The sequence below is a fragment of the Neomonachus schauinslandi genome, chromosome 1, assembly GCF_002201575.2.
Source record: "Neomonachus schauinslandi chromosome 1, ASM220157v2, whole genome shotgun sequence".
Taxonomy (NCBI): domain Eukaryota; kingdom Metazoa; phylum Chordata; class Mammalia; order Carnivora; family Phocidae; genus Neomonachus; species Neomonachus schauinslandi.
The window spans coordinates 141,820,437-141,846,301 of NC_058403.1; the positions used below are offsets into that span (position 1 = coordinate 141,820,437).

Below are 25,865 nucleotides of genomic sequence, written 5' to 3' on the forward strand. Positions count from 1 at the left end.
AACAAAAATATTATGTGTGTGTGTGCGTATGTGCATGTGTGTGTCTTAAAAGAGTAAACTATTCCCAGGAAAATGGTTTAAGAATTCATTCCCAGTTTTCTATAATAGCACTTTCAAGGCATAATGCATATATTATGAGATATAAAAACATAAAGTCACATATTTAGGATTACCTAAGCTTTGTTATTATGGCTAAAATGTTCTGTCAATTTTCTCTTTCCTGTTCCCCAATAATACCTATGCCTAAAGCATCCATTTGGATGTTGTTTTGTTTTGTTTGTTTTGTTTTGTTTTGTTTTTTTAATGTCATGGCCATGTGGGAGTGTTTTTAAAACCCTAACAGATACATGGCAGGGACTGAGAAGAAGTGGAGGGATTGGGAAACTCATCCTACAGTTCTCTCTCATAGAGCCTGGCCTGATGCATTTTCTTTAGATATGGTACCCCTATGCCTCAGATGCAATAGCAGCCTTTCTTGTCATGGTTTAAGCAAGGGTTTCCCTGTAAATTCATCCAGTTTATGTTTGGATTTGGGAAGAACTTATTTCAGACTACCAGAATTAGGGGATCAAGATGGTGTGCTGAGTCTCTTCTTCCCAGTACATTGTCCATTCTAAATAACTCTGTGACTTGAGTGGCAGTACTGGAACTTGCTGGTAAGGATGAAATATCATTCTTGTGTGCTGGATAGGATTGGAGCATATAGAAAAAAAAATGCATTAAATTTTCCCCCAAGGGTTCCCTTTGTAAGTATCAGTTTAGTTGGCTGGTTTCTTTATGTTTCTTCTCCATTTTCCCCATAAAATTTCCTGTAAACTCTGCCTGTCAATCCAGTTCTCGTTGCCTTCACTTTTAATACTTCAGTTGGTACATTTTGCAAAGTAAACAAGCCACGCTCAAGTGAGATGCATGATTCACTCCATTGATGGGAGAGGCTGAAACTGGATTTCTAATAGAAGTTAAACCACCACATAGTGAATAAGAAAGACTGTTTGTGGAGTGATCATGGAATAGCCGTGGTGGAATGGGGTCATTATGAGCCCCAAATAAGTCTTTTTGTTCACTTCCACATAAATAAGATCTGTCAAGGATAAGACCTAAAGGGGATTTTTAAGTGCAAATCATGATTTTTGTAGAAAGGACTCTTTTTCCCTAGTTGCTAGTACTGTCGCATGCTTAGAAAGCAAGCATTGATTAAGCTTCCACTGAACATTTACTAACATGTAATGTTGGCCTCTCTTTGAGTTCTCACCTATCAGCTTTCTACTGGCTCAGGAACCCATCTTCTATGCTCCCACCATCTTGGCATTGGCCGTCCTATACTGAAATCACTACTTATTTCCCTAAGCTTCTTTGCATTCATTCATTCATTCAACCTATGGTTCTTAAGTATCTATTTTGTCCTAGGCTCTATTCTAGGCAATAAAGCCAGTGTGTCCTCAATTTTGTCAAAGCTGACATCCAGAGGGAGAAGGTAGTCAATAGTACCTTGTATTAGTCAGCTCCACCGCCATAACAAAATACCATTGTTTAGGTGGTTTTAAACAACGAAAATTATTTTTCTCACAGTTCTGGAGGCTAGAAGTCTAAGATCAAGGTCTGGCTAACTCAGTTTCTGGTGAGGACTCTCTTCCTGGCTGGTAGATGACTGCCTTCGCACTATGTCCTCACTCAGCCTTTCGGAGAGCAAGTTCTCTAGTGTCCCTTCTTATAAGGACACTAATTCTATCAGATTGGGGCCCCACGCTGTTGACGTCATTTAACCTTAATTTCTTCTAGAGAGGTTCCATCTCTAAATACAGACACATTGAAAGGAGTTCAACATACGCATTTTGGAGGGACATGAACATTCAGTCTATAACATACATAAAGAAATTTTTAAAAATCACTACTTTTGATGGTGATAAGAATGATGAAAAAAATAAATCACAGGAGAAGAATAGAGAGCAAATGGGGTGGAGATGGTGGTTGCTACTTTAGCTACAGACCTCTCTGAAGAAAAGATAAGTGAGTGAGACCAATAATGAGAAAGAGGTAGCCTTAGGGAGATTTGTGGAAATAAGCATTGTAGGTAGAGAGAATTATAAGTTTAGTGGCCCAAGACAGAAGTCAGAATGACAGAATCATGCAACAGAAGAAGATCAGTGTGGCTGGAACCTGGCTGGCTGATTTAGAGGAGTCGGAGAAAATACTAGAAAGGTAGGTGGTAGCCTGTTTGTGCTAGCCAATACCAGGAATGAAAATTTTGTTTTCATTGCAATGAAAAGCCATTGGAAGATTTTAGGCTGATTAATGTACAGATAAGATACAATTTAAGTGGCTCAACAGAGACACTCTACTATGTAATGTTTTAGAATCTTACCCATCTTTGGTTCACATAGTAAATGATCGATAATTCTTTTTAAGTGAAAGATGGATGTTTGCTTACACAGTAATTGATTTTGTTTAGAAGTTGGGTTTATTAGGTATAATCTACATAGAATATATATTTACTCTTTATAGTGTCCAAACCTGTGAGTTCTGACAAGCACACAGTCATAGAACCACCAGACAATCAAGACAGAACAGTTACATCACTTCCCAAAATTCTGTCATGCATCCTTATAGTCGGTTCCATCCCCCAAACTCAGCCTTCAACCTCCACTGATCTGTATAGTTTCTTTCTTAATAGTTTTGCATTTTTCATGTTGTGATATAAATGGAATTATAAAATAGAGAGTCTTTTGAGCCTGACTTCTTTCATTTAGCATAATTCACTTAAGTTTCATCATGTTGAATGTATTGGTAGTTCTTTCCTTACTGCTTAGTAGTGTTCTACTGTACGGATGTACCACAGTTTGTTTATCAATTTAGTTGAAGGATATTTGGCTTGTTTCCCATTTTTGGCAAGTCCAATCAATAAAGCTTCTATAAACATTTGCTTTAAGGTTTTTGTGTAAACATAAGGTTTCATTTATCTTGAGTTCATATCAACCACTGGGATTGTTGAGTTATAAGGTATGTGTGTGTTTAACTTCATAAGGAATTGGCAACCTGTTTTCCAAAATGACTATACCATTCTGATTTCCACCAGCAACAAATGAGAAGCCCACTTTCTCTGAATCCTTGCCAGCACTAGGATTGTCTTCTTTTTTTCTTTCTCTTCTCTCTTTTTTTTTTTTTTTGCCATTCTAATATGTATGCAGTCAATATCATTTCTTTTAAACTGCACAACTGGGGGCACCTGGGTGGCTCAGTTGGTTAAGCGACTGCCTTCAGCTCAGGTCATGATCCCAGGGTCCTGGGATCGAGTCCCGCATCAGGCTCCCTGCTCTGCGGGGAGCCTGCTTCTCCCTCTCCCACTCCCCCTGCTTGTGTTCCCTCTCTCGCTGTGTCTCTCTCTGTCAAATAAATAAATAAAATCTTTAAAAAAAATAAATAAATAAACTGCACAACTGTAAACTTAGAGGTCTGATGGGTATGGATAGTAAGGATGTAATGTGTAACAGAGTAACTCTTTTCAGCTGCAATTTTTTAACTAAAAGAGTGTGACCTTATAATCCTTGTTGAGAGCTAGATAAAGTAAATTTAAGACTACAGTCCCCCAATCCCTGCTTGAAGATTTTTCAGACTCTAAGATTAAAGAATTTCCCTCATTGAATCCTGGAAACCTTGAAATCTAGTTCTCCTACATTCAGGGGTAGTCTTTGTAGAATGCTTCTTTAGAATGGTAACCCATGAGAGTCTCTATTCAAAATATCAGTGACCTCTGAGGGGTGAAGTTTTTGACCCCCAAACTCCAACTTCAGTGATGCTATTAAAAAAAAATCAAAAGTAGTAGTTGATTTTTGCTAAGAGTACGGCAAAGTGAAATTATGATTTTGTTACCACTGAAACCCATTTTCCCAATCTATCCTCACATCAGTGAAGCAATCCATCAAAGGCAACCTGGTTTTTTCCATTCTGTGGCTGGCCACTCTGGCCTTTTACTTACCAGTGAGACAGGAGGGAAGAAACATGATTTGAAAATCTGACAAATTTGAGCATTAGGTAGCTTGTGAACTCTATAAGGTATAGTGTGAGCAAAGATGGCTATGTCAGTGATTTAAGTACCTAGAAGCTGCCCTTTGAAAGATCTGTAGAAAGATCTGATTTGTGAAACCCTGATCTTGCCCAGTATCATGTTATAATTGTTTGACGAAGGGCTCTGAAAGACTCAGAAACTCAGTGCTTTTCACCGAGTCTACAGGAGTACATATCACAGAGCTCTAGAATCTCCTTGATTGAATCCAGAAAATACTCCTATCCCCAGCTAGACACAAATCACAAATTATCCACTTCCTCCTCTTTTCAGGAAGAAAATATTTAGCTTAGTTTCTGCATGAGTCCACGGACTTCTGCCTAGCACAAATCATATAGAAACTCTCTAGGAGCTGACCCTATTCTCTTAAATGAAGAGATAAATGCAATTTGTGTACACGTAACATTGGCCACCTTTATAAAGCTTGTTGCTATCATTTTGCCTTTCCCTCAAAGAGCTTTAGCATTGCCTAAAAAAGAGAAGAAAAGAAAAATGAAGAAAAAATAATGCTCATGGCTTTTCTGCCCCTGTTGGTTAAACATCCTATTACACTCACCTGGCATAAGAGATTTTGTGCAGCCAATTTTATAAGATGACTCAAAGTTGTCGTTTTGTTCAGAACGATTTATTTCTCTTAGTGGCATCAAATGCTATAAATCTCCTGGATGCTCCTGTTCACAGTTGGTGGAAAAACACGAGGATGGACTCTGTCTTTCCCAGAGGTGCTTGGTAGCATTTGATTAGCAGCCAGGCATGCAGCAGCTTCATGAATCGTCTTTTTTTGTTTTCTGTTTGCAGATTTTATTCTTCACCGTACAGTATTGCAACCAACCGCATGATTCCACAGACATCTATCACGCCATTCATTGCTGCTTCCCCTGTCTCCACATACCAGGTATGTCCGATTTACCTGCACCTGAGGAAAGGTCTTTCTGGCCAATGATAGACTATCTCGAGGCAAAAGGGACACTGTAGAATGTTTTTTAATTATCCTCAAACACATCAGTCACATCTTCATGTAATAATACTCAAGTTTTAGCCCACACTGTGAAGGGCTTGTTTGCATCTATTTGAGTACTAAAGTCCACCGTGTTCTTCATTCTTCGGCTGAGTTTTTATGATTATGCTCCTTTCCAGCCAACATTAATTAGTGCAGCCTTCTTGCCACTGAGAACCTACTTTGGTGGTTGTCGGTTATTTGGGTTGTCATGTTCCCTGTTGTGTCTTCTCTACAAGCACACGTCGGGCATTCCCCTCACTCACTCCAGGATATTTTATCATTGTCTTCTCATTTTGTCACAGTTTTCCTGTGTGTCCATGTACGTTTACATGGACAGATGTTAAATCATTTTCCCCAAGAGATAGGGAGGACTCTCAAAGTGGTAAAACGTTATTCCTGCTTCCTGCTCTTAGTTCATTCTCAGTCCCGAAGAGGTCAAAAGAGACCTCACGGGTTCCACATGTCGAAAAACAAAAAAAGCCAAGACTCAATGTGTGTCCTAAAGCAGGTGTTGTAGCCAGTCAGTTCTAAGTACACAGGTGGATTAAAATAGTCATACTTCTCCCTCAAAAAATACTCCTTGTCTTATGCCTATGAGTTATCGAATGTGCTATTACTCCCTGCTTCTCTTTACCTCATATTGTTCTTCAGACAATTCTTCTAATTCTAATTAGACAGTGCCTATAGATGCTACATATAGAGGGTGCCTAGTGTCACTTTTCCCAACTTTGGAGAGAGAAAGAGTGAGAGAGAGTGTACGTGTGTGCATGCATGTGTTTCTCTGTATTTTGCAGATGGTGGGGGTGGATGTTTTACAATGGGTAAAACTGTAATGTCGCTGATTGCTACTAATTCAGTGAAGTTTCACCTTATTCAACCATTACATAATTCATTTCAGGATGTCCCAGCTGTCAGAGCATCAAACTTGAGACTATATACATTTTTCCTTAAATGATTCCCCCTGAAGCAGATCATTTTCATTCTTTTTCTACACTTAGGTTCTTGATACATGTCGGTGGGTGAACTGAATAGACTTTCATGTGAATTGCATTTGAGGGTCTCAGAATGGATGATTTCTTAATTGCCTTTTCTTGGGACCCATGAGGCTACGTGCAGGTGCTGTTCCGTTTTTGTTCTTCCTGCAGGCCTGCCTGGTTGTAACGTGTGTTTTTGTTTTGTTTCGTTTTTTTTTTTGGTGTGTGTGTGTTTTTTTTACGCATTTTTTAAAAAATCCAGGCCTGTGTTTCAGCCAAGACCACCCAATGAGCCCCAGTGTAGAGCACTTCGGTGACATGAATAAAATATCCACAGAAAAGTGATTTCACTTGGGAGGGCTCATAAGTGGAACTTAACTCTAGCTCCTTTTTTTCAAAAAAGGAATCAGAGCAATTTCCTCTGTTGTTGATTCTCGCCTTTCACCACTTTCTTTTTTAACCTAAAGTGCATTGGCGATTTTGTTAGTATGAGCGTATTCAAAACAAAGTGTTCAGGGTTCTCTGTGTGACAGTCAGCCCTTACAAGCTGACTTTCTCATTTGGCTGACAAGGCACATTTCTGAACAGTTGGTTGGCTCAAATTCTCATTTTTATTTGCCATACCGATTACCATGAAAGAAAAAAAATCACAAACTTGCTTAACTTGAGTTTAACCCAAATCATTCCCCCAAATTTCTGATTGATCTCTTTACTTCTTCCCCCAACTTTGACCACTTGGACTTATTTCCAAGATGGGATCACTTGAGAATTTGAAATTAGAACCAATGACAAAAAAAGAGGAAGTCTTAGCTGTCAACTCTTCGTTACTTACTTCTACCCTGGGAGTTGACCTCTAACTAGCAGGTCCCTGAGGCTTCCTAAGACTCCAGCCTCTGACACCAACCTCAAATTATGCTCCAAGGCCCAGCCTGGTCCATGTGGGCACTGCAGCCAGCACCGGTGAAGTAGGAATTTGCTTACATTTTACCATGTTTTGGGGACCAAATTAACCAGGTCCAAGAATTTCCTTTCTATCCTTAGTTCTGAGCACTAATTAGCTATAAAGTCAGATGGACTCCACTTTCTTATGACCTAGTGTGACTCCACTGAACGCAAGAACCAAGTTCTCTCTGTGATTGCTTTGTGCTAATAAATGCTGTTTGATGCATAGGTCCAGAGTACTTCATGGATGCCTCATCCGCCATACGTTATGCAACCAACAGTAAGTGTTCTCAGTCACCTGAGGCTAAATATTTCTATTATCCAAGTGCAAGCTTTTGTAATGCATAGAAGCTTTGGGGTAAAGCTTTTGTTATATTCCATACCTCTTTCAGGCAGCCATATTTTCCAGATGAAAAGCTGTTCCTGAAATTCTACAAAAGCATGTACAATAGATAGATGGTAGAGTTAGAGAGAAAGAGAGAGAGGTGAAAGAAAAAGAGAGAGATGAGAGAGAGAGAGATGAGACAGAGAGAGAACAGACTTTGGAGGAAATAGCAGTCAACCTCCTAAGCTGATGTCTACCATTTGTTATGAATGGGAAATTTCTACTTCATGCAGGAATTCTGAACTCTGGACAATTAAATCCACTTATAGGGAGAAAGTCTGTTTTACTTCTCCTGTAATGCTTATTCTCTTTGGATGCAGTTGGATGTGCTTTGGGGGCAATTTTTAGTATCATGCCCAAGCATTGACTCAAAGCAATATATTTGAAACATGAAGATTGTTGTGTACTAATAGATGAAGATATATATAGATAGAAAGCAAGGTTGCTAGATACTTTTTTTTTTTTTAGGTTAAATAACTAGGGCCATTCTCTTTTTTTCTTTAGTGGAAAATCTCTTCTAAAAATATTCAAACTCTATTTTCTACTTGCTATATTTCCCATTTTGTGGCACAATATTATTTAAATCCCAAGGGAAAATATTACATATTTCATTAGACTCTAGACTGAAGGCTAATGATTCCATTTATCTTTGTCTAGGTTTTCCAGATTTTCTAGCTCTGTAGAAGTATAAGATCGAGTGATTTCAATAGCAATATATATTCGTGAGAATGGGAAGCAGAGGGGTAGAGAACTAGACAGAAAGTCATGTGACGAGGTCTGTGGACTACTCTCCTGAGCATGCTCACATCTGTGCCTTTGTTTCCTTTTCTGTCGCTATATTAATGGGGCTATTGGAAGGATCAAATGAGAGCATATGTGAAAACAGTTTTTAAAGTATGACATGCTATACATTATTATTGACATTATCCTTCTTACTATAGAATGTATTAGTTGTACAAGGAAAAAGCAATGCTACATTTTAACCCATTTAAAAGCTAAATATCAATAAGTTAGCACACATTAAAGACCAGGGAACTAAATTCAGAGGCATCCATTTCTTGGAGTCAAAGGATCATAACACCTGGTTTTCATATTTGAGCTTTGTCCATTTTTTTTTTAAAAAGAAGGAACATTCTGCATTGCTCTTAATGTTTAGATTGTTTTTTATTTAAAGAATAAAATATATATAGCTTAGAACACAGAACTTTAGACCATATTTTTCAAATTCCTCTATTTACTCTTATTTACACACCTCGGGGGCTTCCTGAGTTCCTCTGGTCTATGTTCTGTAAATCATATCAACATACAATGAATCCAGGCTACACTTTCATATCCAAGTCATGAGATAAAATACAATATACACTGCCAAGCCAATATATAGCACAGACTGAGCCAACACAGGGAAAGAGAAGTTCAGCCAAGTTCTAAAGTGGAGACTTTCTAGAAGGGAAAAAATACCTTATAAAAAATAATATCTTCATATCCAGGGCACTAATGATAGCTTATTCCTCACACCGAGGTGACAGATCATCTCATCGTGGCCAAAGGGAATGCACATCTGCAAAAATCCAAATGTTTTCCCAGATGTCAAAATATGTAAGATTCTACCAGTACTTCTAAAACTGTGAGCAGAAGGGAAGATGTTTGTATGTGTCTTTACTTCAACTGTCACTCAGGACATTAGCAAAATTTTTCTTCCTCCTCCACCCCAGCATGGCTTCAGCCCCATTTTTGGATGTATTATTTCTCATACATCTTTCTCCAGCAATAGCTCTGTGCGTGTGTGTGTGTGTGTGTGTGTGTGTGTGTGTGTGTAAATTTACCCCTGGGATATTCCTTGCTATGGCTACTGCTCACTGATATCTTATCACTCACTTCCTGTGACTAAACAGTGCATCATGTTTGAGTTTAGGTTACTCGGTTTAAAATACAATATTTGTGGCTGGGGCAGATTCCTGGAAAAAGGAGTGCCTGGGCCACCCACCACTTTGTTGTCTTTAACATGGAATAATTGGCTAAACAGTGTCATGGAAACAGAGTTTGTGCCATCAATCTTTTCCCTGAAACAGTCTTGCTAGTTGTCTATCTTGCATAAATAACCTTACCCAACCAGTCTTAATTTCATCATCAAAATGGGAGTTAAATTAGTCACTGTATGATTAAAATACAAAATAAATAATAAATGATAAAATACAAAAATACTTAAGCAATCTAAGGCAGATAAAACAAATACCTGGATCTGAGAAGAATGAATGAATGACGTGATGATTAATGGCATGAGTTGTTGGTTAGGCTCTTTGAGACAGGAAACCTTTCTGTTATGCAACTCTGGGCAATTAAACTTTCTGAGTCACAGTTTCCTCATCTGTAATATACACATACTAATGCCTAAATAATTATGCACTTTCTTCATTAAAGGAAATAAGGTATTAAAGCTCCTAAAATTGAGCCTGGCAAATAGCAAACACTCAGCAAATCACTATTATTATTACTTAGTTATATGAGTACACTGAACATTATACTTGAGATTAGCCCAATTATATAACATGAGAGTTGGTATAGAAGAAAGTTGAGAATAAGCAATAATCACCTATTTCTACCACATCTGTACTATTTATTTAACTTACTTTGCTAATGAGTTTTTGGAGATAGCCCTATGGCTATAAATAAGACAAATTGCTTAGACTGGTACATTTTTCATTTACTTACTAAACCATTCAATACCTAAGCCAGGAAAAAAAGGCCTATTGGGTACCTCCTTTATGTTAATAATTAGAACCTACTTTACAAATAAATTCAAGGTGTACACTATCTACATATCTCGAATACATTGCCCATAATTCTGATTTGCTTACAATTGTTCTCCTCTCTCATGTTTTCTCTCCTGCCATTTTGAGAAAATCTCATGTATAAGCTCGAAGTGTAAACATGTTTCTCCCCCATCACTGTGAATGCACACTGACTCCTACACTGGAGCCAGAAGCCCTTCAGGTTTTCTTTCAGGCCTGACTCAAAGGACTCCAAGATTTCAACTGGGCTTGTATCCAAAGAGACTTCAGGAAAGTCTTAAAGTAGAACACTCTGCCTCTGGTCTTTACCAGGGTAGATGAATGGTTAAAATGGGGGTGGGGGGAGGAGACAGGTAAGGATTAGCAAGAGAGAAATGAAATGATGGGAAGAAGGAAAAGAAGTAGGCAAGGGACGAGAGAACAGAAATAGTAAGCCTAAAGTTGAAGTGTGCCATTTAAGTTTGTTTCTTTAGAGATTTAATTTTGAGTTGTGTTGTATTATACTTTGTAGATTTAGAAAAAGATTCTGAGAGGCTTTTCACTTTTTTTTTTTTAATAGAGGGAGAGAGGGTGGTGAGGGGGAGAGGGAGAGAGAGAGAATCTTAAGCAGGCTACACACCCAGTACTGAGCCCCACACGACACTCCATCTCACCACCCTGAGATCATGACCTGAGCCGAAATCAAGAGTCCCACACTTAACCGACTGAGCCACCCAAGCACCCTGAGGCTTTTCACTATTAAGGAAGAGGGGAGAAATTCTCCTTGACTGCGTTATAACTATCATCCTGGTATTTGTGCAAGAAAACAGTTCTCTGTCAGTTAGTGGACTCTGGGACCTTATCAGGTCCCCTGGAAAGTTGTCAAACCCCACTTAGGACAGCAAGAACATTTCTTTTTTTTTTTTTTAATTTTTTTTTTTTTTTTGTGAGAGAGAGAATGAGAGAGAGCATGAGAGGGAGGAGGGTCAGAGGGAGAAGCAGACCCCCCGCTGAGCAGGGAGCCCGACGTGGGACTCGATCCTAGGACTCCAGGATCATGACCTGAGCCGAAGGCAGTCGCTTAACCAACTGAGCCACCCAGGCACCCCAGCAAGAACATTTCTGTTCACACTTTGTCACTGTTCCCCTGAACAGACACTGAGGAGAGAGAACTGTTAGATGACTTTAGGAACTCACTTTTTGCTGTGAGGAAGCAAAAATGCTGACTTTTGTCAGTGCAATCGGTTATTCATTGCACCTTCTCAATGCAGACTTCTGTACTGTACTTTGAAATTCCCCATCACACTGACAGAATTTTAATAGATGATGGATTGCACCAAATATCTACTCTGCATAGCATCATGTTACATTGGGATCTTATATGAATGCACAATTGAAACTCCTGTGTTGCAATACATTGGATATTTTGTTAAATCTGTGCTGACAAGGCGAAAAGATGATAGTTCCCAAGAAGAAGCATAGTCCTAGTCCCTTAAATTATATTTAGCCTCATTTGAATCATAAATCTTCTGTTCTTCATATGGTTAGCATTATATTATCTCAAGGAGAAAGGTCAGCTTTCATTTTTACTTAATTACAAATCAGTTATCTAATTACAGTAGTCTAAGAAATGCAAGATGCCCTATTGAATCATTGGATAGTTTGTTGCCATGCATGGTTAAATTACAACTTTTATGATTAATAAACTTTAAGTTTATAGCTAAAGAGTAAATATAAACTCCCCCTCTACAACAATTTAGATGTTTTCCTGTTCAGGAAAGCTCCAGAACATTTGATTTGGTCATTCCTTATCAGGAAACAGACAAGGCCTAGAGGCTTAGTTTTAGAGGTTGTATCCTACAAATTTATAGGTGTGTTTTCTGTAAAAGCCCATCACCTAATGTGGAAAGAATATTGAAATCATTTGAATTCTGTTCAGAAAGCAAGGTTTTTCAGATATTATCCTTTTACTTCAACGCTTGAGCTGAGCAAAAATCCTTAAATCTCATAGTTTCATTAGCAAAGTAATAAAGTCAAAATGCTTTGGCTATCAAAAGAGTTGACTTGGTAAATATATATCTACAGGCCAAATCTTTTTTTAACTACATAGCAAAAACAAAACGACAGTGACTCTAACCTATTTATACTATTTCTACTGGAAGATAATTCAAATGAGTGAGAATAACCTTAGGAGAAGCATCTTCTTTAGAGCATCACCTCCTTTTAAATATACTGCTGGGGTGAAGTGAATATGAACAAAACCATTTCCACAGAAAGCCTCTTAGACCTTGACTACTGTAAAAAAAAAAAAAAGTAGTGCTGGCTTTCCATTGTTAAATATAACTTCAAAGTTCTACAATAAGTTTTCAATAGTAATCTAAAAAAGCCCCATTAAACAATGAAACTCAAGGCTCATAATTCATAAGTGCAGAGAGCATAAAGGACTTTCCACTTAGGACCCCTTCACTTACCAATTCTACTCTCCAGAAATAAACCTAGTAAATAAATTTTTATGTCACATCCAGTCAATTTTTTATGCATACGGAAGTCTGTATGTACTTGTGTGTAAACATATATGTATTGTTAACATCTATTACAAGATCGCTCTACAAATATTGTATTGCCGCTTGCCTTACTTTTTCCCAATAATAGAATGTATTGGATGTCATTTCATGAATTACATATAGATCTATGTCATTTTTTTTAACACTTCACAATATGCCGTTATATAAATGCACCAAAAGGCATTTAACAAATTTCCTAGTCACAGTTCTTTAAGCTGCTTCTAGTACTTGCTCATAAACTCAAGACTGTAATATTGAGCACTTGTGAGAAAATATCTGTAGGATAAATTGCTCGTACAAAAAGTATATCAAATTGCACTTCAAGTGAGAGTGTCTATTTCTCCATGGCCTCAATTAACACTGGGCATTCTCAAGTTTCAAATATTTTGTTAATGTGATAAATAGTGAACAGTATTTTGCTGATGTTTTACTATTATTTCTCTGAGTCCTAGACGAGTTGAGTTGCTTTTCATGTTTATTGACTATTCTTTTTCCCCCCTCGGAGCTCCAAGTTCATGTGTTTTGCTCATTTCTCTTTTGGGGTGTTGATCTCCTATTTTTTTAAAAGCTGTTATTGCAATTAGTTAACATTGTCATAGACAATTTAGATGTTTTCTGTTTCCTTTTAATTTAATGTTTTGGTGTTCATCATGCAGGACTTTAGTATTTAGTATTATGTGTTTAGTATTTACCAGTTTTTCCCTTTAGAGCAAGGTCACCAAACTTTTTCTGTAAAGATCCAAGCATAAATATTGTCAGTTTTGTGAGCCGTATGGTCTCTCTCACACCGAGGCAGTGCTGTGGTTGGAGAGTGAAAGCAGCCATAGACAGTACATAAATGACTTGGCATGGCGGAGTTTCAAGAAACTTTATTTCCAGAAACAGGTGAGGGCCACATTTGGTTTATAGGCTGTGTTTTGCCATCCCCTGCTTTAGAGCATCTGGACTCCCATGTGAAATACCTTATTAAATATAAGATTAAAACACTATAGGTTAAAAATAAATAATAAAACACCCTATGTCTTTGTTTACTGTTTTTTGTTGTTACTTTGGTGTTTTTGAGTTTAATACCTTTTTTTTAAATTGAGATATAATTGACATAAAACATTGTATCACCATAGGTTTTATTATTGTGTTTATAGTAAGTTTTATTTTCAAGTTTTGTTACTTTTGGAGTTTATTTTGCAATATGGTATGAGATTATGGTCCAAGTTTTTTCCCCAAATGGGTAACCAGTTGTCATAACAACTTCTGCCGTATAAATCATCTATATTTTCTCCACTGATTTAAATTTTATTTCAATTTTAATCATACAATAACTCTCTTTATATCTGGTATATTTCTGGAATCAATTCTGTTCTGTTGATCTACTTTTTGACCATTACTCTAGTATTTTAATTATCACTTCATAATACCATATATATCTGACAGGACTTAATCCCCAACATTATTTTTTGTTGTTGTTTCTCAAGAATTTTTCTAGCTAGTTTTTTGTTTCTCAAGAATTTTTCTAGCTATTTTATATTTCCAAATTAATTTTAGTAGCAGTTTGTCAAGTTAAAAAAGTCCACTTAAATTTTGATAGAGATCACTTTGAATTTATATATTAACTAATGAGAAATATAAAAATATGACATATGTACAATGAATTTTTCTAAAAAAAAATAAGTCCTTCCATTTACTCAAGATTTTTTTACTTTCTCCCCTAACTTTATTGAGATAAAATTGACAAATAAAATTGTGAGACACATAAAGTAAGTGTTGTTGTGATTTGATACATATATACATTATGGAAGGACTCTCACCATCTAGGTAATTAACATATCCATTATCTCACATATTTATCTTGTGTGTGTGTGTGTGTGTGTTAGAGAGAAAGCATTTTAGTTCATTCTCTCAGCAAATTTCAATTATATAATATAGTGTTATTACCTACAGTCATCATGATTTACTTAGATCCTCAGACTTTATTCATCTTATAGCTGGAAGTTTGTACTCTTTTACCAACCTCTCCATATTTTCCCCAAACCAACCCCCAATCCCTGGCAAACACTACTTTTCTATTCTGTGTTTCTGAGTTTGGGTTGTTTGATTGATTGATGTATTTATTCCTTTTAGATTTCACATATAAGTGATACCGTGCAATATTTGTCTTTCACTGCCAGGCTTATTTCACTTAGTATAATGCCCTCAAGTTACATCCATGTTGTCACAAATGGTAGGATTTCCTTCCTTCTTATGGATGAATAATATTCCATTGTATGTATATACAACAACTTTACCCCTTCATTCATAGACAGACACTTGGGTTGTTTCCATATCTTGGCTATTGTGATGTTGTGCAATACATGGGAGTGCAGATATCTCTTTGGGATCCTGCTTTCATTTCCTTGAATATATACCATAAGTGGGATTCCTGGATCATATGCAGTTTTAATTTTTATTTTTTGAGGAATCTTCATACTGTTTTCCATAATAGCTGCATCAATTTACTTTCCCATCAACAGGGCACAAGGGTTTCCTTTCTCTACATTCTCGCTAACACTTGTTATCTCTTGTCTTTTTCATAATAGTCATTCTGACAGGAATGAAGTGATATCTCATTATGTTTTGATTTTCATTTCCCTGATGATCAGAGATGTCGAGCACCTTTTCATGTGCCTGCTGGACATTTGTATTCTTCCATGGAAAAATACCCATTCAGTTGTTCTGCCCATTTTAAAAATCAGATTGTTTGGTTTTTCACTACTGAGTTGTATGAGTTCTTTACATATTTTGGATATTAACCCCTTATCAGATATATGATTTGTAAATATTTTTCCCCATTCTATAAGTTGCCTTTTCATTTTGTTGATGTTTTCCTTTTTTATGCAGAAGCTTTTTAGTTTGATGGAATCCTACTTGTTTATTTTTGCTTTTGTGCCTCTATTTTGGTGTCAAATCCAAAAAGTCATTTCCAAGACCAAGGTCAGGGAGCTTACCCCTTATGTTTTCTTCTAAGAGTTTTACAGTTTCAGGTCTTCTGTTCAAGTCTTAATCTAATTTGGGTTGATTTTTGTGTATGGTATAAGATAGGGATGCAGTTTCATTTTTGTTGCATGTGGCTATCCAGTTTTTGTAACATTATTTATTGAAGACTATTCCCCATTGTATATTCTTGACAACTTTGTTGTAAATTAATTGACCATATAGTGATGGGTTTATTTCTGGGTTCTCTAATCTGTTCTATTGGTCTATGTATCTCTTTTTATGCCAATCCCATACTGTTTTAATTACTATAGCTTTGTAATATAGTTTGAAATAAGGAAGTATATGTCTACAGCTTTATTCTTTTTGGTCAAGATTGCTTTGGCTATTCAGGGTCCTTTGTGTTTCTGTACAAATTTTATGATTATTCCCTCTATTTCTATAAAAAATGCTGTTGGAATTTTGATAGGGATTGCATTGAATCTGTAGATTGCTTTCAGTAGTATGGGCATTTTAACAATATTAATTCTTCCAATTCATGATCATGGAATAACATGCCATTTATTTGTGTCTTCTTCGATTTATTTCATCCCTGGTTAAATTTACTCCTAGGTGAAATTATTATTTTTGATGAAGTTGTAAATGGAATTGTTTTCTTAATTTCTCTTTCTGATAGTTTGTTGTTAGTGTATAGAAATGCAACTGATTTTTATATATTGATTTTGTATACTGCAACTTCACTGAATTTGTTTATTAGTCCTAACTGCTTTTGGTAGAGTCTTTAGAGTTTTGTATATTGATCAAGCCATTAGCAAATAGAGAGTTTTACATCTTCCTTTCTAATTTGGATGCCGTTTATTTCTTTTTATTGCCTAATTGCTCTAGCTAGAACTTTCAGTACTATGTTGAATAAAAGTGATGAGAGTGAGCATTCTTTTCTTATTCCTGAAAGCTTTTCACTGTTAAGTATAATGTTAGCTGTGGCTTTCTTATATATGGCCTTTATTACGTTGAGGTGCATTTCCTCTAAACCTAGTTTGTTGAGAGGTTTTATCATGACTGGATGATAAATTTTATCAAATACTTTTTCTGCATTTGTTGAGATGATCATCTGATTTTGATACCTATTTTGTTAATGTGATGTATCACATTGATTAATTTGAAAATGTTGAACCATCCTTGTATTTGCATCTCTGAAATAAATCCCACTTGATCATGGTGTATGATCCTTTTAATATGTTGTTAGATTTGGCTACTACTTTGTTAGGAATTTTTGAATCTGTTTTCATCAAGGATATGGTCTATATTTCCTTTTCTTGTAGTGTCCTTGTCTGCTGTCATATCAGGGTAATACTGGCCTTGTAAAATAAGTTTGGAAGTACTCTTTCATCTTCTCATTTTTGGAAGAGTTTAGGAAAGATTGGTATTAATTCTTCTTTAAATGTGTGGTAGAATTCACTGATGAAGTCATGTGGTCCTGGACTTTTGTTTGTTGGGAGGCTTTTGATTACTGATCCAATCTCCTTACTAGTAAATGGTCATTCAAATTTCTATTTCTTGATGATTCAGTTTTCATAGGTTGAATGTTTCTAGGAATTTATCATTTCTTTTTGGTTGTCCAATTTTTTGTGTGCATAATTGATCATAGTAGTCTCTTATGATCCTTTGTATTTGTGTGGTATCAATTGTAATCTTTCCCTTTCATTTCTAATTTTGTTTGAATCCTCTCTCTTTTTTTTTCTTGATTTGTCTAGCTAAAGGTTTGTCTATTTTGCTTATCTGTTCAAAAAACCAGATCTTACTTCTTTGATCTTTTCTGTTGTTTTGTTTCTATTTCATTTTTTCTGCTCTGATTTTCTTGTTACTTTTTTTCCTTCCACAAACTTTGGCCTTTGTTTGTTCTTTTTCTACTTCCTTGTGGTTCAAGGTTAGGTTGTTTATTTGAGCTCTTTCTTTTTTCTTAGTGTAGGCATTTATCTTTATGAACTTCCCTTTTAAATTACTTTTGTTGCATTTCATAAGTTTTGGAATGCTATATTTCCATTTTCATTGGTCTCAAGATTTTTTTTTACTTCTCTTTTAATTTCTTCTTTGACTCATTTTTGTTTAGTAACATACTGTTTAATCAAGAATTATTTTATGTCTTTTGAGTCCCTTAATGGAGAAGTAAATTTTCCTCCATATATGCTCTTTACATTTCTCAAATGTTTTATTTGGCATTTTAATATTTTTGTTATTATTATACTTACGAAAATTTTAATGATATTTTCTTATTGATCACTTTGGTGTATAGAAAAATAATCCATTTTTGCATACTAATATTAGAAATTTAAATTAAAAACATATTTTAGTTATTCAAAAGCATTGTTGAAACTTAGAACATATGAATGAATGAAATATTCTATTTTATAGAATATCAAAACACCAATTTTCTCTTACCCAGAGATTATTCCAGTTAATATTTAATAATATATCTTTTCAGACCTCTGTCTGTATCAATATTTGTATCTCCTTACTCATCTAATCTATACATGATACACACATACACACACACACATTTATGTATGTGTTATCTTTCACTAAAAGAGATCACACAATACATGCTATTCTTAAAGTACAATTTTCAGCTAAAAATTTACTCTTTCCCATGCCAATGAATTTTTATCTTCCCTAATTAAATTTTCTCAACAATAAAAAAAATGCCTTTATTAAAACTAGATTACCCGAATAAGGAAACAATTAATGACCACATATTTTATCTGGTTATTGTGTCCTTTAAGTCTCTTTTAATCTAGCAGGTTTTTTATTCTCTTGTGTTTATGGTTAGGTACTTTGCAGAGTGTCCCACCTTTAAGAAGGTTCATCTGCCCCATATATGAAATGATTTTATAGCCAACCATTTTTCTGATTTTTTTCTGTTATTTCCAGTAGACAATTTCATTGATTCTCGGGTTTCCCAAGCCATCAAAATAATTTCATTTCCCACCTCATTTCAATTATTTATATTTCACAATCCTTTTTTCACCCAATTGTATTGCAGTATATTCTTTGATTGATTCTTTATCTTAATGCGAATGCCGCTATAAAGTGTTTGTTTTTTTAATGTAAATATTGAATTTAATCAAAGTTCTTTTGAGAAAATATTGCTTTTAAAATTATTTTATCAATTTCACTTTATTAATGTATTTGTAATTAATTTTATTTAACTAATTTCAGTAAATATTTCTTAAGGTGGAACCATTCTATAATAAACTCCTTTTGGTCATGATGAAGCCATCTTAGAACCATACTTCTCAATTCTATTTATTAACATTTTATTTATCATTTTGCATCAGTCTTTATTAATGAATTTATTAAGTGTTATAATATTTTAGGTGTAAATTTTTGTCAGATTTGAATATCAGAATTATAAGGGCTTTATAAAAATAATTTGGAATGATTCTATTTCTCTAAATTCTGGAACAATTTTAAGTATCATTATGTATAGCTGCTTTTAAAGATTTAAAAGAAGTCAAATGTGAAATTATCTTCGTTTTGGGGAAGAGACATATTTATTCCACCAAACCAATTAAAAAAATAATTTATTACTCCTATCAGAGATGTTCTCAGGAGACTAAAACTATATTGCATTTAGGGCTTATAAACATCATGAATAATCATGAAGTGCTCTATCAGATTGTTACATAGTTGACAGTTTAGTTGCTAAACGATCAAAACAATTGTATTTTGAAATGGCATGGTCTTAATCAAATTGACATTGTTAGTTATTCCATGACCAGTTGTTGATGTTTTAGGACATATATATGTTAAATTAAATATTGTGCAAATTAAGAATAATCAGTCACCAATGGTGTAATAAGAAATTTTCAGACATTAGCATGTTGCAGATCAATAACGTGCAATTTTTAAGACTATTTGGAGTTTTTATATGACCCTCATTGTGGTGAAATTTGAGAAGTACTTGAATACAGAATGCTCACTTGGCTAAGTTTTTCTTTTACTGGGCCCTAGCTGTACCATTCATTGACTCTGTGTTTTAGGAGATTGAGAGCCTTGAATACAATGAGAAAAAAATCAACAAATAGGAACAAATATTCTTTTTTTTTTTTACATTTTTAAAATTTTATTATGTTATGTTAATCACCATACATTACATCATTAGTTTTTGATGTAGAGTTCCATGATTCATTGTTTGTGTATAACACTCAGTGATCCATTCAGTATGTGCCCTCTTTAATACCCATCAGCAGGCTAACCCATCCTCCCACCCCCCTCCCCTCTAGAACCCTCAGTTTGTTTTTCAGAGTCCATCGTCTCTCATGGTTCGTCTCCCCCTCCGATTTCCCCCCCTTCATTTTTCCCTTCCTACTATCTTCTTTTTTTTAAAACATATAATGTAGGAACAAATATTCTTAAGCATTAAACATGTACAGAATATTCTTTTAGGTATTTTTGGAAATGAGGAAGGAGAAGAAGGAAGAATCCACCCTAAAGCGTACAATCTAATTGTGGATATGTTTTATATACTTAGGATGATATAATTAAAAATCTGCAGCAGAGTCGTAGGGTAGCTCTATTTTTAACTTCTTAAGGAACCTCCATACTGTTTTCCAGAGTGGCTGTACCAGCTTGCATTCCTACCAACAGTGTAAGAGGGTTCTGGGTGTTATGCATTAACTGATGAATCACTGAACATTATATCAAAACTAATGATGCACTATATGTTGGCTAATTGAATTTAAATTTTAAAAAAATCAGCAGAAAAGGTATTAAGGTTAGCAATTATAAAACACTGAAAATGACAGATAAGGACAGGGAGGAACAAAGACATAAATTTAAAGGATGGGTGGTGTTTATGAGGTTAAAGGAAAAGAAAGAGGGCATTTCAGGTGAAAATAACACAAAAATATTGGGGGGTGAGTTTCACGTTATTCCAAAGGGCCAAGAGGCAGATAGCCTGCATTAAGTGAAGGGTTTGTATTAGGGAATAAGGGAAAGATTTGATTGGAAAGGTAAATTGTAGTCTATTGAAGAACAACTTTTTATTGGTCAGTCTGGCACATTTTGCTACACATTTTTTATTAGCTTTATGGTCCCAGTGCTATTGTCTAGAGTTTAGGTTTACATTGGAGAAAGACTAAATTATGTCATTGAGGTATGTTAAAAAGTCATAATTTCCAGTGAAGTAATAGATGAATCAATCATGAATGGAAAATTTTTAATTTTTTTACATTATGAAAATGTCATTATACAAAGCCTCTGTACATCAAATCATTTTCTATCCATAGAAATAATTTTGGAGGTAATGGTCATCTTTCAAGTAGAGCTTCTGAAAGCTTCTTGGAGAAAACATTGCCTGATATCCAATATCCCTGCCTCCTATGCACAGGAGTGACTAGAGTAACTGATGAATCCAGAATCTTTTGAAATCCAAATGTGTGCTTGTGACCTGTCTTTGGCATGTGGTTTTCTATTATTTTACTACAGGCCTTTAAAAGGAAAGAATAGTTTGTGGAATAATGTATTACTTTTTTAGAACTGCAGGCACAGCCTTCTGAACATGAGACTCACACAGCGTCTAAGAGAAAAAGTTTCAATCGTGCATGACCCCAATGTGTCCTTAGATAGGACTTAGAATTTCTTCATCGCCGCATCATCAGGAAACCAGAATTTCCCAGTTCCTTTTTAAGAATACTGACAACATTATATCCTTAATAGCTATTAGCATATTAAATATAATTAAATGGAAACATAATGTTAAGTATCTAATCTGGTGAAGGCTTATTTTCTATGGATTATTTCTAGAGAAAGCAAGCACACAGCTAAAATAAAATCCATGTCAGACTAGATAACAGCAGGTACCAGGGCAACACAATCATATAGAGATAGGGTAAATCATTTATTTTATAAATGTTGCCAGGGCAACGGAAACTACTTATGAAATCACTGAAGGATTGAGAATAAGGCCACAAATAGTCTATGAAACTATTTGTTCTTTCATAATACATTGGAATAAAATGTCCATTCATACTTAAAACCTTAGCAGTTATGTAAAATATGTAGATATTCATTAAGAAATGGTCATGAATGGGTTCAAATACTGAGAGTACTTTTAAATATCAAAAGATATTATTCATTAGTTCTTGCCTCTCAGAATGTTATTGGGACACTATTTTGCTTTAAAGGTTGACTTTAGCTGGAACCTAAGAAGCTAGTTATTTCTACCCCAGTGCTATGTTTATAATTCAGGATCATGGTTAACAGTGTTGATGAGCTTGGATTTTGTTAGGCAACCAATTAGAATGTGCCAGAGTTGGGGGTGGTAATATATATTGCATATATGTATATGATCTAATCAGGTATACCTTGGAAAAAATTACTTTATTTTTGTAACAAATGTCAAAAATTATACAATTTACAGTAATATTTTTCAAAATACTAACACAAATACCAGTAAAGTGCCCTCAAACGTTTTTTCTTCTACTGCTTAAGAGGAGTATTTACCAAAGGTAGGGCTTAAATTTACATTTTACATCCCTGTTTTAATATAATTTTCTTCCCCCTTGATCAAAGTCCTGTCAGATAACAAATATTTGTAATATATTCAGCTATGGGTAGCAATGAAAGTATGTGCAAAGTATAGGAATAGTAAAAAGGAGGGAGTTATTCTTTGTGTCAGGGAGTAGAGCATAAGGACAGCTTCTCAGAGGAGGTAACTCCTGAACTTGGTTTTGAAGAATAAAGGAGTTTTTCAGGCAGACAAGTGTTGGATGTCAGGCAGGATGGGTGTTCTAAGCAAAGCAAATACTAGCTTTCAGCCATTCTTTGGTGTATATATCATGCGTTACATCTGGTGAGCATCTGAGAGGGCAAGGTATAGGTTACCTGGGAACTCTAATGATGCTCCTGTCACAAGCATGGCATCTGTGTGCCCTTCAATAGTATGACACAGAAGGTGTTGCTTAATGATGAATTAGAGCTGTTGCCCACCCCCCCATCCAACATGGCGTCTTCTAGAGAACTGCCCACATCTAACATCCAATGTACTCCTTCACAATCTCTCCACTCAGAATTGAATGAAATATTCAGGGCATTTTTTTTTCCTCTTTTTTGTTTTTATTTAAGTTCCACTTAATTATCATATAGTGTAATATTAGTTTCAGGTGTACAATATAGTGATTCAATACCATACATCACCTAGTGCTCATCACAACAAGTACACTCCTGAATCCCCATCACCTATTTCACCCATCCCCCCAACCCACCTCCCCTCTGGTATTTGTTCTCTAGATTTACGTCTGTTTCTTTTTTTTTTATTTTTTTTTTTAAAGATTTTATTTATTTATTTGAGAGAGAGAATGAAAGAGAGAGAGCACATGAGAGGGGGGAGGGTCAGAGGAAGAAGCAGACCTCCTGCTGAGCAAGGAGCCCGATATGGGACTCGATCCTGGGACTCCAGGATCATGACCTGAGCCGAAGGCAGTCGCTTAAACGACTGAGCTACCCAGGCGCCCTACGTCTGTTTCTTGATCGGCCTGTCTCTCTTCACTTTTTTTCCCTTTGCTCATTTGTTTTGATTCTTAAATTCCACATATGAGTGAAATCATATTGTATTTCTTTTTCTGACTGACGTATTTCACTTAGCATTATACTCTCTACCTCCATCCATGTTGTTGCAAATGACAAGATTTTATTCTTTTTTTATGGCTGAGCTATATTCCATTGTATATATATATTTTTCTTTACCCATTCATCAGTCTATGGACTCTTAAGTCTGTTTCCATAATTTGGCTATTGTGGATAATGCTGCTGTAAGCATTAGGGTGCATGTATACCTTTGAGTTCACATTTTTGTATTCTTTGGGTAAATATCTAGTAGTTCAATTGCTAGATCATAGGGTAGCTCTATTTTTAACTTTTTGAGGAACATCCATTATATTTTCCAGTGTGGCCGCACCAGTTTGCATTCCCACCAACAATGCAAGAGGGTTCCCCTTTCTCCACATCCTCACCAACACTTGTTCTTTCTTGTGTTGTTGATTTGAGCCATTCAGACAGGTGTGAGGTGATATCTTATTATACTTTTGATTTGTATTTCCCTGATGATAAGTTATGTTGAGCATCTTTTCATGTGTCTTTTGGCCATCTGTGTGTCTTCTTCAGAGAAATGTGTTTTCATGTCTTCTGTCCATTTTTAATTGGAATATTCATTTGGGGGTTGTTGCGTTTTATAAGTTCTTTATATATTTTTGGATACTAACCCTTTATCAGGTATGTCATTTGCAAATATCTTCTCCCCTTTGTAGATTGCCTTTTAGTTTTGTTGATTGTTTCCTTCGCTGTGCAGAAGCTTCTTATTTTGATGAAGCCCTGATAGCTTATTTTTGCTTTTGTTTCCCTTGCTTCGGGAGACATATCTAGAAAGAAGTTGCTATGGCCTATGTGAAAGAGGTTACTGTCCGTGTTCTTTTCTAGAATTATTATGGTTTCAGTTCTCACATTTAGGTCTTTAATCCATTTTGAATTGATTTTTGTGTTTGGTGTAAGAAAGTGGTCCAGTTTCATTCTTCTGCATGTTGCTGTCCAGTTTTCTCAACACCATTTATTGAAGAGACTGTCTTTTTCCACTGGATATTCTTCTCTGCTTTGTCAAAGATTAATTGACCATATAGTTGTGGGTTCATTTCTGGGTTTTTAACATCACTTGGGTGTCATAACATAATCATTACAATCGCTGCACTGGATTGACGTAAGCCCAGTTCTCTGAGCACCCCAGCTGGAAATGGGATCCCCATCCTCCGAGAGCCCCAAGAATGCTTAGTGTCTCATCACTTGACTGTTATCAAATCCTTCATTGTTAATCTATTCAAGCAATAAAGTAAGAGAGCTGACACTTTAAGAAAAAATACCAGAACCCTCTTATATGTCTATGTGACACTTTTTTTTTTTTTACTGCAATGGAATCACTTTGGAAGGCATTTTCCAACAATATCATCTTAGAAGAGGAAATTTTAAAATTTCCTCTTTAGGAATAACTTTAAGAGATAATGTGTTAATCATACAAAAAAACCCACAAATTAATCAGGTTATATTCACATAAGCAGATAAATAGATGTATGGGTGGATTGATAGATAGAGGAATAGATGATCAATACATAGATAGATAATAGATATCTTATTCTGGGGCATAGGACTAATTCTTCCTTGCCAACTAGAGTATAATTTTATTGTTTGAAAGTGTATTACATATAATTCACAATATCTCTCCCTTTTTACTTTGTCCCTTGCACAGAATAGGTACTAAATAAATATTTGTCGATAGGCTATTATTCATAGGCTATTTCTGCATTGGCAAACCTTGAGACACAGCAAGCATGCAGGTGCTGTTAGACAAGGATGCTGACAAAGGTTTCTAAGGAAGGCAAAAGTGTACATCTTCTTTGAGCAACATTTAAGGGAAAGTGATGCTGACGTCAAATTTGGTTTTGTATATTTGATCATTAAATCTTGTCATTGACAATCAGTAAGGTTGAAACAACTTAAGAAAATTTCTTTTGCACTCATAATGTAGAATTCTAATCGCTTTTTAGTTGCCGATTTGCTTATATAAGCTGAAGCAACTGTTTTTTACCAGGTACATGTGTTTCCTCATCTCTGCTCTCACCCACTTTTTGGGAAGTCTGAAAAGGGTTGGCAAGCTCTTGAACATTCCTTATGAAGCTCCAGAATGCAGTGCTTGTAATATGTTTATGCTGTTATTATCCATGGTTGATCCATACAGGCAAAAGTAGTGAACATTATTCTTGCCTGTCTCTTCTCTATCTTCTTTTCCTTGTTAAAAATATGAAAAATCAGATCTACTTGTTAGGATAAGCAGTAACCCTTGTTTTACGATGATGTAGGAAAACACTTTCCATAGATGGAATAAAAGAACAAATTTAGAAACTTGCAGTTTGAGATCTGAACAAGTTCAGTTCTTCTATTTCCTGTGTGACCTAATTTTGTACCAGCATTCTTTTTTTTTTAATATTGATATTCATTTGAATAAAAAAGAGATATACACCCCCTTCAGGCCCTAGGAGAATGGGTAATAAGGATTTGCACCCTGCCCACTCTTAGAAAGAAGCTGAGATTCCTTATGACTAAAGACACACTCAAAAAGACAGTTAAATTAAGGAAGAAGGAACAAATGTCACAGAGCAGAG

General features: G+C 35.4%; 1 protein-coding gene across 6 annotated transcripts in view; it reads left to right on the forward strand.

The window, feature by feature from the left end:
* Positions 1–25,865, forward strand: part of RBMS3 (RNA binding motif single stranded interacting protein 3) — a 725,792-nt gene that overhangs the window by 624,235 nt on the left and 75,692 nt on the right. For 4 of the 6 annotated variants that reach the window (XM_021678925.1, XM_021678924.1, XM_021678926.1 and 1 more), the window contains 2 exons: positions 4,859–4,955; positions 7,206–7,256. In XM_021678925.1, the coding sequence (XP_021534600.1) occupies positions 4,859–4,955; positions 7,206–7,256 (148 nt within the window). The remainder of the gene's footprint in view (positions 1–4,858; positions 4,956–7,205; positions 7,257–25,865) is intronic. The other 2 variants (XM_021678927.1, XM_021678928.1) reach the window with 1 other exon arrangement.